The sequence below is a fragment of the Pleurodeles waltl genome, chromosome 2_2 (genome assembly GCF_031143425.1).
Source record: "Pleurodeles waltl isolate 20211129_DDA chromosome 2_2, aPleWal1.hap1.20221129, whole genome shotgun sequence".
NCBI classification, from domain to species: Eukaryota; Metazoa; Chordata; class Amphibia; order Caudata; family Salamandridae; genus Pleurodeles; species Pleurodeles waltl.
This window is the reverse complement of record NC_090439.1, coordinates 621,243,311-621,258,080: the sequence shown is the minus strand read 5'-3', so window position 1 is coordinate 621,258,080 and position 14,770 is coordinate 621,243,311. Positions and strand designations below refer to the sequence as shown.

Sequence of the window (14,770 nt, the reverse complement as noted above, 5' to 3'; positions counted from 1 at the left end):
GCATAGGCTAGAATGGAGAGAAGGGGGTGCCCCGGTTCCGGTCTGCTTGCAGGTAAGTACCCGCGTCTTCGGAGGGCAGACCAGGGGGGTTTTGTAGGGCACCGGGGGGGACACAAGCCCACACAGAAATTTCACCCTCAGCAGCGCGGGGGCGGCCGGGTGCAGTGTAGAAACAAGCGTCGGGTTCGCAATGTTAGTCTATGAGAGATCAACGGATCTCTTCAGCGCTGCAGGCAGGCAAGGGGGGGCTTCCTCGGGGAAACCTCCACTTGGGCAAGGGAGAGGGACTCCTGGGGGTCACTTCTCCAGTGAAAGTCCGGTCCTTCAGGTCCTGGGGGCTGCGGGTGCAGGGTCCTTTCCAGGCGTCGGGACTTAGGTTTCAGAGAGTCGCGGTCAGGGGAAGCCTCGGGATTCCCTCTGCAGGCGGCGCTGTGGGGGCTCAGGGGGGACAGGTTTTGGTACTCACAGTCGGAGAGTAGTCCGGGGGTCCTCCCTGAGGTGTTGGTTCTCCACCAGCCGAGTCGGGGTCGCCGGGTGCAGTGTTGCAAGTCTCACGCTTCTTGCGGGGAGTTGCAGGGGTCTTTAAAGCTGCTCCTTGAAACAAAGTTGCAGTCTTTTTGGAGCAGGTCCGCTGTCCTCGGGAGTTTCTGGTCGTCGTCGAAGCAGGGCAGTCCTCAGAGGATTCAGAGGTCGCTGGTCCCTTTGGAAGGCGTCGCTGGAGCAGAGTTCTTTGGAAGGCAGGAGACAGGCCGGTGAGTTTCTGGAGCCAAGGCAGTTGTTGTCTTCTGGTCTTCCTCTGCAGGGGTTTTCAGCTGGGCAGTCCTTCTTCTTGTTGTCGCAGGAATCTAATTCTCTAGGGTTCAGGGTAGCCCTTAAATATTAAATTTAAGGGCGTGTTTAGGTCTGGGGGGTTAGTAGCCAATGGCTACTAGCCCTGAGGGTGGGTACACCCTCTTTGTGTCTCCTCCCAAGGGGAGGGGGTCACAATCCTAACCCTATTGGGGGAATCCTCCATCTGCAAGATGGAGGATTTCTAAAAGTTAGAGTCACCTCAGCTCAGGACACCTTAGGGGCTGTCCTGACTGGCCAGTGACTCCTCCTTGTTATTCTCATTATTTTCTCCGGCCTTGCCGCCAAAAGTGGGGCCCGGGCCGGAGGGGGCGGGCAACTCCACTAGCTGGAGTGTCCTGCGGTGCTGTGACAAAGGGGTGAGCCTTTGAGGCTCACCGCCAGGTGTTACAGCTCCTGCCTGGGGGAGGTGTTAGCATCTCCACCCAGTGCAGGCTTTGTTACTGGCCTCAGAGTGACAAAGGCACTCTCCCCATGGGGCCAGCAACATGTCTCTAGTGTGGCAGGCTGCTGGAACTAGTCAGCCTACACAGATAGTCGGTTAAGTTTCAGGGGGCACCTCTAAGGTGCCCTCTGGGGTGTATTTTGCAATAAAATGTACACTGGCATCAGTGTGCATTTATTGTGCTGAGAAGTTTGATACCAAACTTCCCAGTTTTCAGTGTAGCCATTATGGTGCTGTGGAGTTCGTGTTTGACAGACTCCCAGACCATATACTCTTATGGCTACCCTGCACTTACAATGTCTAAGGTTTTGTTTAGACACTGTAGGGGTACCATGCTCATGCACTGGTACCCTCACCTATGGTATAGTGCACCCTGCCTTAGGGCTGTAAGGCCTGCTAGAGGGGTGTCTTACCTATACTGCATAGGCAGTGAGAGGCTGGCATGGCACCCTGAGGGGAGTGCCATGTCGACTTACTCGTTTTGTCCTCACTAGCACACACAAGCTGGCAAGCAGTGTGTCTGTGCTGAGTGAGAGGTCTCCAGGGTGGCATAAGACATGCTGCAGCCCTTAGAGACCTTCCTTGGCATCAGGGCCCTTGGTACTAGAAGTACCAGTTACAAGGGACTTATCTGGATGCCAGGGTCTGCCAATTGTGGATACAAAAGTACAGGTTAGGGAAAGAACACTGGTGCTGGGGCCTGGTTAGCAGGCCTCAGCACACTTTCAATTGTAAACATAGCATCAGCAAAGGCAAAAAGTCAGGGGGCAACCATGCCAAGGAGGCATTTCCTTACACTAGCCCGCAGTGCCCCACCCAATCTTAGGAGGGAAAGGTGGTTTGTGGCAACCTAAAGTTGACACTGAGATAATCACACATGGCAAGGCAGAATATGAGATGCAAAGTGGCTTTCCCCACCTATTTCAGGAATAAGGTGGGGACTGGGTTATCAATATAGAATTTGGTGGGAGGGATATAGTAGCAGAAGATGCATGTGATGTGCAAAAATTAGTATAATTAATTAGTTTCCATGTGGTTAAAAAAAGCGAATGACATTGATATTATTTAAAGTTAGCATAAGAGGCTTGAACCACAATATTGCAGTTAAAGGGAGATGAAAATCTCAGTCTTGAAAGAAGGTGAAGGGAAGATGGAGAGTTTCTGTTTTTAGGGTATTTTTGAGTTTCTAGTGACTAAGGAAGAGGAAGTCCGTGAACTAGACAAGGAAGTTCCTGAAGAAGATTAAGAAACCGGTTTTTGGCTCCCTGTAACAAAAGTAATAATCAGTGTTGAGTGTTGGTAGGTAGTCTCCGAGTTGCTTATGGTTCTGTTTTTTTAGGGAAATGGATGATTTAAGCTTCCAATTCAACAAGGAAAAAGGTGAAGGCAATCTATACGTTTTATCTATAATTTTTTTCAGTTAGCTTTAAAATGTCTGTTATGTTGTCCTTCTAGAAGGACCACAGACGCATGGATTTCTTCTTTGTGCTTGGTAAATACTATGTTGGTATGCCTAGGAGTATGCAGTCTTATCTTCCATTGAGGTAAAGGAATTCAGATGATTTTTATATAATTAGGATCCTGCATAAATTGTATAGTCTTTACAAATGAAGCGCTTTTCATATATGGGAGTTTTTGTCTTGTTTTATGTAGTTTTACTGCAGAAAAGATAATTGTTTTATTTCCGTATCATCCATTTTTCAGATGATTTTGTCAGTGTTTGTCCATTTACTCTGTTGTGCTGCCCTGTGAATGATTATAAACATGATTTCCACCTTAGAATGGGAAATAAAAACCACCCAATCTACCATGAAATAGGAATTAAGCAACATCAAATTGATTAAAACTGAAGCTAAACCTCATTATTATTACTTATACACACAACACCCATTTATGACCATTATTTTGGAAGTGAGTAGGGTCTAAATGCTGATGTTGACCATCCTAGTCTGCAGCTTTTCTCTCAATACAAGTTTTCAATTACTGAGAGGCATACAAAAGATGGTTTAGGCGAAGATTGCAGTTTGAAATAGAAGAATCTCATTTAATAGAGAAAGTAAAGAAAATGAGTGCTGTTTTGTGCGAGTGTATGTCTGTGTGCATTTCTTTAAACATGCCTACCAATATTACTGGGGCTTTAATTTTGTCCAAAAACTAGAGTTTTTATTTTAGTGTTGCAGCGTTCCCGCCCTGGTAGTGCACATATTGTAAGTGTGGGAATGTACAGGAGGTATTGCTACTGAAATTAATCACTAACTTTCTTTTCATGTGTTTGTGTTTTGACCAGCTTAATTTCTGATTTTTCAATCTGTTATCTAGATATTGTTTCCGTTGGCATGTAGTTATAGTATTATAAAGAAGGTATTTGTTTATCATTCCCTTAGGAAATGTATGAAATTGCCAAGAAGCTTTGCTCGTTTTGTGAAGGTCTGGTCCACGATGAGCACCTTCAGCATCAGGGTTGGGCTGCTATCATGGCCAATTTAGAGGATTGTACGCACTCCTACCAAAAGCTGCTACTCAGGTTTGAAAACGCATATTCGGGTTATCTACAATCTATAGACGACATCAAGCTGAAGCTTACTAAGTAAGTGAAAATAAAAAATAAAAAACTATTTTAAAATTAGTGTTTGTCATGCATGGATTGTGTTACTTTTAGTGTCTTCTGTCACAAACTCTTACATTGACAGGGTATTTTTCTGTTTTCTTTCTGATTCCAATCACAAATATGTAGGTGAACCTATACATAATGTATTGCTTAAAGTAATCCTTGCATTTTATTTTCTAGCCATTGTTGTATAGTCCAAAAGAAATGCCGAGGGATGTGGGTATATAATCATAAAAATTTGAAAATTAGACTGTCTTGATGATACAACAGTATATGCCCCGTATGAAAATAAGATAATAAATTAAACCAACATTAAATACAATATGATTTATTTGTTACTCTAAGTCAGTGGTTCAGAATCTGTGGTCCGGGGACCCATGGGGGTCCACGGCTGCTTAGAAAATGTAATAATATTAACAGATTAGGGGCCAGATGTATCAAGAATCCATTTTGCGATCCTCAAATAGCGATGTTTAAGAAATCGCTATTTCAGAGTCGCAAAATGGTATGTATCATATTTGCGATTCAGTAACAGCGATTCCTTAAAAATTGCAAATGCTATTACCGAATCGCAAATAGCGATTCTGACCCAATTCGCACCTATGGGCTTCTAGGCCCATATTTGCGCATTTTTTGCATTTCCTAAATTGCGAATTCCTAACTGGAATTCACAATTTCAGAAATGCAGCCCCCTCTGCTGCACCCCCAAAAAATGTTTTAGGACATGTAAGACGCACATATGCCAAAGGAGCATGTGTGCGCTACATGTCAATTTTAAAAATGCATTTGTAATGCATTTTGAAAATTTGTACATGGTTGCGATTCCTTAATGCCAAATTCGCATTAAGGAAAAGCTTGATACGTGTGCTTAAGAAATCGCAAATAAGGTTTCCTTTTATGCGATTTCTCATTTAGAGAATCGCAATTTGCGATCCTCTAAACAGGGTCACAATTTTAAGGAATCGCTATTTTAGCGATTCCTTAAAATTGCATAGTGAATGCCCTTCATACATATGAAAGGCATTTTTGCATTTGCAAACGTACGTTCGCACCATTTGCGAATGCAAAAAGTTTTGATCCATCTGGCCCCAATAATGATTAACTGGGGGTTCCTGGGTTTCAGTTCTGATAAAGTAGGAGTCCACAGAAATCAAAAGTTTGGGAACCACTGCTCTAAGTGATTTAGATTGAGCATGGCATTTAATTTTTTCATGCCAGCCATGGCATATTTGGTATCTCATTTATAAAATGAGATTGTTGGTGTCATCTGAATGCAGCTAAGAAGGACCTTTTTACCACAGGTTCAAATTTTACATGTAATACTTCAAATGAAAGGTATTGCAGGTAAGTACTTTAGGAGTTTTGAATAATCACAATAGCATATATACTTTTCAAATAAATCACATATAGCTATTTTAAAACTAGACAGTGCAATTTTCAACAGTTCCTGGGGGCGGTAAGTATTTGTTAGTTTTTGTAGGCAAGTAAACCACCTATGGGGTTCAAGTTTGGGTCCAAGGTAGCCCACCGTTGGGGGTTCAGAGCAACCCCAAAGTTACCACACCAGCAGCTCAGGGCCGGTCAGGTGCAGAGTTCAAAGTGGTGCCCAAAACGCATAGGCTTCAATGGAGAAGGGGGTGCCCCGGTTCCAGTCTGCCAGCAGGTAAGTACCCGTGTCTTCGGAGGGCAGACCAGGGGGGTTTTGTAGGGCACCGGGGGGGACACAAGTTAGCACAGAAAGTACACCCTCAGCAGCACGGGGGCGGCCAGGTGCAGTGTGCAAACACACGTCGGGTTTCCAATGGAAATCAATGGGAGACCAAGGGGTCTCTTCAGCGATGCAGGCAGGCAAGGGGGGGGCTCCTCGGGGTAGCCACCACCTGGGCAAAGGAGAGGGCCTCCTGGGGGTCACTCCTGCACTGGAGTTCTGATCTTTCAGGTCCTGCGGGCTGCGGGTGCAGAGTCTTTTCCAGGCGTCGGGATCTGGGGGTCAGGCAGTCGCGGTCAGGGGGAGCCTCGGGATTCCCTCTGCAGGCGTCGCTGTGGGGGCTCAGGGGGGGCAACTCTGGCTACTCACAGTCTCGTAGTCACCGGGGAGTCCTCCCTGAAGTGTTGTTTCTCCACAAGTCAAGCCGGGGGCGTCGGGTGCAGAGTAGCAAGTCTCACGCTTCCGGCGGGAAACGCAGTTGTCTTGAAGTTGCTTCTTTGGAAACAAAGTTGCAGTCTTTGGTGAACAGGGCCGCTGTTCTCTGGAGTTTCTTGGTCCTTCTAGAGCAGGGCAGTCCTCTGAGGATTCAGAGGTCGCTGGTCCCTGGGGAGAGCGTCGCTGGAGCAGTTTCTTCAGAAGTGGGGAGACAGGCCGGTAGAGCTGGGGCCAAAGCAGTTGGTGTCTCCGTCTTCTCTGCAGGGTTTTTCAGTTTAGCAGTCCTCTTCTTCTTAGGTTGCAGGAATCTGAGTTCCTAGGTTCAGGGGAGCCCCTAAATACATAATTTAGGGGTGTGTTTAGGTCAGGGAGGGCAGTAGCCAATGGCTACTAGCCCCGAGGGTGGCTACACCCTCTTTGTGCCTCCTCCCAAGGGGAGGGGGTCACATTCCTATCCCTATTGGGGGGATCTTCCATCTGCAAGATACTTACATTTTGGAGAAGTGCTGAATGTTATGTATCAAGCAGAGACTTGTAACATGCTGTTAGATCCTGCGTAGATGGAGTACCTGCTCTGGAGACACTAGACTGAACCAACTCTGTTGTCTTAGCCTCCCTCGACTCTTTCATTCTCCTCTCTCATACTGAATTTCCACTACCAATAGTTCTCCATCTTTTTTCCCATACCTTTTTCTTCTAGATCGCCCGTCCAGCCTTTTTACGCCCCTTTCCGTGCTTAAACAGTTACTTTTCTTTCTCTGCTGCATCTCACCTGTTTTTCCAGTGTGTCTCTTTTGTTGCTCTTTTCCTCTCTCCCTATAATTAGCCTTCTCTTTCTGTGTCTTTGTCCACTTCTCTCTGCTCCGTTCTCAGTCTGTCCTTTTCTGCCCCCTGCACCTTTGTTGCTGAAGTCTTTCTCCATTTTTAGGTTGAGCGCTCGAGCGCTTTGACCTGTTATAAGTATTGTGGGCTTTTAACCACTCCCACCTTACACCCATCACTTTCACTCGTTCGTGGGCTTACCTTTCAAAAATCCTTTATCATCATTGGTAAATGCTTTACGTTTTTCCCTCCTTGGGGAAGTTTTGTTACTGCCTTGGAGACTGGCCCTGTTACATGGATAATTGCACGATTGCGGATATTTTGACTGTGAGCAAACTTCTTTTTGCTTTTGTGTCTCTCCTTCGTGCTCATGGCGGCCATGTCGCTTTGAATCGATTCGCTTTTGCCAACTAATGTTTTACTTTTCATTTTCAGTTTATCTGGCAAGAAAAGTCCAGTTAGGAATTTACAACGGCAATAGCTCTAACTGGAGCAAATGCGAGACCGATTGCATTGCAAATGCTTGGTCTAGGGTGCCGATAGTTGTGATTTATATCCTAAAGGCTTTCCTATTTCTATTTTCACTCGTATTGCTGCATTACTACGGCAAGCCTCTGGAGGGCAGCAAAACTACACTACATTTTTTGGTTTATCAATGTAGACCCTTCTATGTTTTAATGCTGAACGAGCGAAAAGCCTTGCTCTTGTGAGTGAGTTTACAATGTTATAACAATCCAGATCTTTTATTATGAACCTTGCCATTCGCTCATTTACCATCCATAACTTTATATAGTATTGCAATTCCTCAACTTTAATTTGCCAATCCAAATATGCACGATCCCGCTATAACATAAGCTAGCTAATCTAGTCAGTTGGACTTGTTTGGTTGCCCTAGCTTAGTGGACAAGTACATTTGTAGTGGCTTATATTTTAACAACACAGGCATAGCCAAAAGATAGCCAGTATAGTAACATTAACGAACGCTTTGCCAACATTCACATTAGTGGGTGTGGTGTGTGGTTTCTGTAGATGTGTGCTATATTTTTAATATTCACTTTTCTAGACGCCGAAGTGCCAGCATCTTTCTGAAGCAAACGTACTTCATGCCATGTTCTATGGCGGGGATATATATTACCTTTGATGGTTTGTAATACACGTTGTTGTTTTATAGAAACAAATTCCTCAACGTTTTTAATCCAAATTCTGGTAAATAGAATCCGTGGATAGTGAAGCAGCACTTCCTTCAATTCAGCACTTAATAATACATCTGTCAATAAAGCCGTCCTCCTGTTCTTGCTAGCTGTAGGAAGTTGGCTCTGTATGTGCTATTTCAAAGTAAGGAATAGCATGCACAGAGTCCAAGGGTTCCCCTTAGAGGTAAAATAGTGGTAAAAAGAGATAATACTAATGCTCTGTTTTGTGGTAGTGTGGTCGAGCAGTAGGCTTATCCAAGGAGTAGTGTTAAGCATTTGTTGTACATACACATAGACAATAAATGAGGTACACACACTCAGAGACAAATCCAGTCAATAGGTTTTGTTATAGAAAAATATCTTTTCTTAGTTTATTTTAAGAACCACAGGTTCAAATTTAACATGTAATATCTTGTTTGAAAGGTATTGCAGGTAAGTACATTAGGAACTTTGAATCATTTCAATTGCATGTATACTTTTCAAGTTATTCACAAATAGCTATTTTAAAAGTGGACACTTAGTGCAATTTTCACAGTTCCTGGGGGAGGTAAGTTTTTGTTAGTTTTACCAGGTAAGTAAGACACTTACAGGGTTCAGTTCTTGGTCCAAGGTAGCCCACCGTTGGGGGTTCAGAGCAACCCCAAAGTTACCACACCAGCAGCTCAGGGCCGGTCAGGTGCAGAGTTCAAAGTGGTGCCCAAAACGCATAGGCTTCAATGGAGAGAAGGGGGTGCCCCGGTTCCAGTCTGCCAGCAGGTAAGTACCCGCGTCTTCGGAGGGCAGACCAGGGGGGTTTTGTAGGGCACCGGGGGGGACACAAGCCCACATAGAAATTTCACCCTCAGCGGCGCGGGGCGGCCGGGTGCAGTGTTAGAACAAGCGTCGGGTTCGCAATGGAAGTCAATGAGAGATCAAGGGATCTCTTCAGCACTGCAGGCAGGCAAGGGGGGGCTTCCTCGGGGAAACCTCCACTTGGGCAAGGGAGAGGGACTCCTGGGGGTCACTTCTGCAGTGAAAGTCCGGTCCTTCAGGTCCTGGGGGCTGCGGGTGCAGGGTCTTTTCCAGGCGTCGGGACTTAGGTTTCAGAGAGTCGCGGTCAGGGGAAGCCTCGGGATTCCCTCTGCAGGCAGCGCTGTGGGGGCTCAGGGGGGACAGGTTTTGGTACTCACAGTCGTAGAGTAGTCCGGGGGTCCTCCCTGAGGTGTTGGTTCTCCACCAGCCGAGTCGGGGTCGCCGGGTGCAGTGTTGCAAGTCTCACGCTTCTTGCGGGGAGATTGCAGGGTTCTTTAAAGCTGCTCCTTTGGATAAAGTTGCAGTCTTTTTGGAGCAGGTCCGCTGTCCTCTGGAGTTTCTTGTCGTCGTCGAAGCAGGGCAGTCCTCAGAGGATTCAGAGGTCGCTGGTCCCTTTGGAAGGCGTCGCTGGAGCAGAGTTCTTTGGAAGGCAGGAGACAGGCCGGTGAGTTTCTGGAGCCAAGGCAGTTGTTGTCTTCTGGTCTTCCTCTGCAGGGGTTTTCAGCTAGGCAGTCCTTCTTCTTGTAGTTGCAGGAATCTAAATCTTTAGGTTCAGGGAAGCCCTTAAATACTAAATTTAAGGGCGTGTTTAGGTCTGGGGGGTTAGTAGCCAATGGCTACTAGCCCTGAGGGTGGGTACACCCTCTTTGTGCCTCCTCCCAAGGGGAGGGGGTCACATTCCTATCCCTATTGGGGGAATCCTCCTTCTACAAGATGGAGGATTTCTAAAAGTCAGAGTCACCTCAGCTCAGGACACCTTAGGGGCTGTCCTGACTGGCCAGTGACTCCTCCTTGTTTTTCTCATTATCTCTCCTGGACTTGCCGCCAAAAGTGGGGGCTGGGTCCAGGAGGCGGGCATCTCCACTAGCTGGAGTGCCCTGGGGCATTGTAACACGAAGCTTGAGCCTTTGAAGCTCACTGCTAGGTGTTACAGTTCCTGCAGGGGGGAGGTGTGAAGCACCTCCACCCAGAGCAGGCTCTGTTTCTGTCCTCAGAGAGCACAAAGGCTCTCACCGCATGAGGTCAGACACTCGTCTCTCAGCAGCAGGCTGGCACAGACCAGTCAGTCCTGCACTGAACAATTGGGTAAAATACAGGGGGTATCTCTAAGATGCCCTCTGTGTGCATTTTTTAATAAATCCAACACTGGCATCAGTGTGGGTTTATTATTCTGAGAAGTTCGATACTAAACTTCCCAGTATTCAGTGTAGCCATTATGGAGCTGTGGAGTTCGTTTTTGACAGACTCCCAGACCATATACTCTTATGGCTACCCTGCACTTACAATGTCTAAGGTTTTGCTTAGACACTGTAGGGGCATAGTGCTCATGCACATATGCCCTCACCTGTGGTATAGTGCACCCTGCCTTAGGGCTGTAAGGCCTACTAGAGGGGTGACTTACCTATGCCACAGGCAGTGGGAGGTTGGCATGGCACCCTGAGGGGAGTGCCATGTCGACTTAGTCATTTTCTTCCCATCAGCACACACAAGCTGGCAAGCAGTGTGTCTGTGCTGAGTGAGGGGTCCCTAGGGTGGCATAAGACATGCTGCAGCCCTTAGAGACCTTCCCTGGCATCAGGGCCCTTGGTACCAGGGGTACCAGTTACAAGGGACTTATCTAGGTGCCAGGGTTGTGCCAATTGTGGAAACAATGGTACATTTTAGGTGAAAGATGCCGCTGTTCTCTGGAGATCTTGGTCCTTCTAGAGCAGGGCAGTCCTCTGAGGATTCAGAGGTCGCTGGTCCCTGGGGAGAGCGTCGCTGGAGCAGTTTCTTCAGAAGTGGGGAGACAGGCCGGTAGAGCTGGGGCCAAAGCAGTTGGTGTCTCCGTCTTCTCTGCAGGGTTTTTCAGTTTAGCAGTCCTCTTCTTCTTAGGTTGCAGGAATCTGAGTTCCTAGGTTCAGGGGAGCCCCTAAATACATAATTTAGGGGTGTGTTTAGGTCAGGGAGGGCAGTAGCCAATGGCTACTAGCCCCGAGGGTGGCTACACCCTCTTTGTGCCTCCTCCCAAGGGGAGGGGGTCACATTCCTATCCCTATTGGGGGGATCTTCCATCTGCAAGATACTTACATTTTGGAGAAGTGCTGAATGTTATGTATCAAGCAGAGACTTGTAACATGCTGTTAGATCCTGCGTAGATGGAGTACCTGCTCTGGAGACACTAGACTGAACCAACTCTGTTGTCTTAGCCTCCCTCGACTCTTTCATTCTCCTCTCTCATACTGAATTTCCACTACCAATAGTTCTCCATCTTTTTTCCCATACCTTTTTCTTCTAGATCGCCCGTCTAGCCTTTTTACGCCCCTTTCCGTGCTTAAACAGTTACTTTTCTTTCTCTGCTGCATCTCACCTGTTTTTCCAGTGTGTCTCTTTTTTTGCTCTTTTCCTCTCTCCCTATAATTAGCCTTCTCTTTCTGTGTCTTTGTCCACTTCTCTCTGCTCCGTTCTCAGTCTGTCCTTTTCTGCCCCCTGCACCTTTGCTGAAGTCTTTCTCCATTTTTAGGTTGAGCGCTCGAGCGCTTTGACCTGTTATAAGTATTGTGGGCTTTTAACCACTCCCACCTTACACCCATCACTTTCACTCGTTCGTGGGCTTACCTTTCAAAAATCCTTTATCATCATTGGTAAATGCTTTACGTTTTTCCCTCCTTGGGGAAGTTTTGTTACTGCCTTGGAGACTGGCCCTGTTACATGGATAATTGCACGATTGCTGATATGTTTGACTGTGAGCAAACTTCTTTTTGCTTTTGTGTCTCTCCTTCGTGCTCATGGCGGCCATGTCGCTTTGAATCGATTCGCTTTTGCCAACTAATGTTTTACTTTTCATTTTCAGTTTATCTGGCAAGAAAAGTCCAGTTAGGAATTTACAACGGCAATAGCTCTAACTGGAGCAAATGCGAGACCGATTGCATTGCAAATGCTTGGTCTAGGGTGCCGATAGTTGTGATTTATTTATATCCTAAAGGCTTTCCTATTTCTATTTTCACTCGTATTGCTGCATTACTACGGCAAGCCTCTGGAGGGCAGCAAAACTACACTACATTTTTTGGTTTATCAATGTAGACCCTTCTATGTTTTAATGCTGAACGAGCGAAAAGCCTTGCTCTTGTGAGTGAGTTTACAATGTTATAACGATCCAGATCTTTTATTATGAACCTTGCCATTCGCTCATTTACCATCCATAACTTTATATAGTATTGCAATTCCTCAACTTTAATTTGCCAATCCAAATATGCACGATCCCGCTATAACATAAGTTAGCTAATCTAGTCAGTTGGACTTGTTTGGTTGCCCTAGCTTAGTGGACAAGTACATTTGTAGTGGTTTATATTTTAACAACACAGGCATAGCCAAAAGATAGCCAGTATAGTAACATTAACGAACGCTTTGCCAACATTCACATTAGTGGGTGTGGTGTGTGGTTTCTGTAGATGTGTGCTATATTTTTAATATTCGCTTTTCTAGACGCCGAAGTGCCAGCATCTTTCTGAAGCAAACGTACTTCATGCCATGTTCTATGGCGGGGATATATATTACCTTTGATGGTTTGTAATACACGTTGTTGTTTTATAGAAACAAATTCCTCAACGTTTTTAATCCAAATTCTGGTAAATAGAATCCGTGGATAGTGAAGCAGCACTTCCTTCAATTCAGCACTTAATAATACATCTGTCAATAAAGCCGTCCTCCTGTTCTTGCTAGCCCAGCTAGGGTCAGAGCAGCCTTCATTTGCAGTTGGAGGGAAACAGAGAAGGCATATATTATTCACTCATTCTTCTTACCCAGATTTATGTCTCGCTTTCATCTTCTGCCCTTTCTTTAACTCTCTCCACATTGTCTTTTCGCTGACCATAGATAAACAAGAAATTAGATTAAGATTTTTGCTGAAGAAAAAAGTCTGTATTCACCGGCCATAGTGGATGTTAAATATAATGAGGGTCGTTGAGGTGTAGAGAAAAATTCCAGCGAACACTTTGTATGATAAATGTTTATTGGGCTTCACTTTGTATTTCATGAAACCAAAGAGGCCTTAGAGTCTATGCCATTATTCAAGAAAATATCAGTGTTTACAGAATTCCCTAGTGACTGAAGTCTCTGGTCTGAGCTGGTTCTGGGAGGTATGAGCTACATTAACAGTCTCATTTATGAAAGACATTTGTCATAGGTGGTTCTCAGGTTGGGCCTGAATAATCTCTGTTCCATTGTTGATACCGGAAGTTCAGAGAGGGTCCTTAGGATGGGTTACTTTAGGCTTTTAATGGGGTCTCAGTTGTTCCTTTGGTGTTGTATTTTCTCCCATGTGTCATGTGTTCCTTTTTAACTTACCCAAAATATTGGGATTAAAGCAATGCTCCTTTACGTATCACCATATTTTTGGCTGTGTAGTGATGCCACATCTCTGCACCTTGTCATTGTTACCAATTAACAAGGTCTCTAAACTTAAGCTGCATAGTGCCGTCTTGGTGCCCTGTGTCCTGATTAATGCCTTGAGCAACTAGTTGAAGACTAGCATTATTGGATAGAGGTGTGTCTACTAACCATGATCTTAAAATGCAATAGACATACTTTAAAAAACTTCCTGATAGAAGCCTTATCTTGGTTGTTAACAGTGTTAACTACTAATAAACTGTCACATTGTTACATGGACATTTTTAATTGTGATAAGTGGTTATATGGTCACAGTTTAACTCTGCACTGGCTTTTAACGACAAGGACTCTTTCATTTACATTGTAGCAGAGAAATGTTACATCTTAATTTGTGGGTGTCTGTGTCTTTGTAGTTAACCTTTTATTGCAGTTCAGCATGAGCCGTGTATAGCCTTCTCTTCTAAACACATCTCATATGAGTCTGTCTCATTTGAACTCACCCGGAATTAATGCTGAAGATCAAAAAGGGCTATAGTAATAGCCACCAATATTTATGTTTGTCAGATTGGTTTCCTGCTGTTGATTTGAAAAATCCTAATAGATGTTCTGAGAGAAAAGTGAGCCTGCGACCTACTGTTCTGTACTCTACTGTGTAGAATGATGCATGTCAGAAAGGAAAACAAGCAAATCTTGACATTATCCCTTGCATGGGTAACTACAGTCAAAAAGCTGGTCTCCTTCTTCTTAAACACGCATTGCAAAGCTAATCGTTCTGACTTATAACCAAAAATGCAAGTCAGACTTGTCAGCTTTTCTGGTTATTTTGCTAGAGGTGCCTCCATTCAGACTTAAGTCTTTGCTGCAAAGGCCTGCAGACCATGGGTAGTTAGTAGAGGTCCCTGAAGTCAAACACAAATTCTTATCGTTGCAGTCTTAGTAGAATGAGACACAGATCATTTTCTATATTGAACTGCATTAGGTTGGGTCATTACTTGAGGTCACTGGAGTCCGAAACACATTTTATGAAGCAGGGTGCAGTACTTTAGACTGTTACTAGAGGTTCCTGAATTCAGACACGTCTTGAAATAATCAGGCTACAGTCCCTTAGGTCATTGCAAGAGGTCCCTCGAGCCATAAAGAAATCCTGTGCCAAATCAGGGTTGGGTATCTTAGACTTTTTTCACACTAACATGGGTACCCAATAACAGGCAATGGTATGTAGGAACAGACAAGTGAGAGCAGAGCACAGGGAGTAAAGACATGCAACTGAACTAGATGTAATACCATCTCCTGAAACCTAAAATGAGGCCGTAATTTACAAAAAGAAAAAC

The 14,770-nt window shown here is 45.1% G+C and overlaps 1 protein-coding gene across 4 annotated transcripts in view; it reads left to right on the top strand.

The window, feature by feature from the left end:
* RB1CC1 (RB1 inducible coiled-coil 1) overlaps positions 1-14,770 on the top strand; it is a 486,536-nt gene that overhangs the window by 69,424 nt on the left and 402,342 nt on the right. For all 4 annotated transcript variants that reach the window (XM_069220165.1, XM_069220164.1, XM_069220163.1 and 1 more), the window contains exon 5: positions 3,679-3,881. In XM_069220165.1, the coding sequence (XP_069076266.1) occupies positions 3,679-3,881 (203 nt within the window). The remainder of the gene's footprint in view (positions 1-3,678; positions 3,882-14,770) is intronic.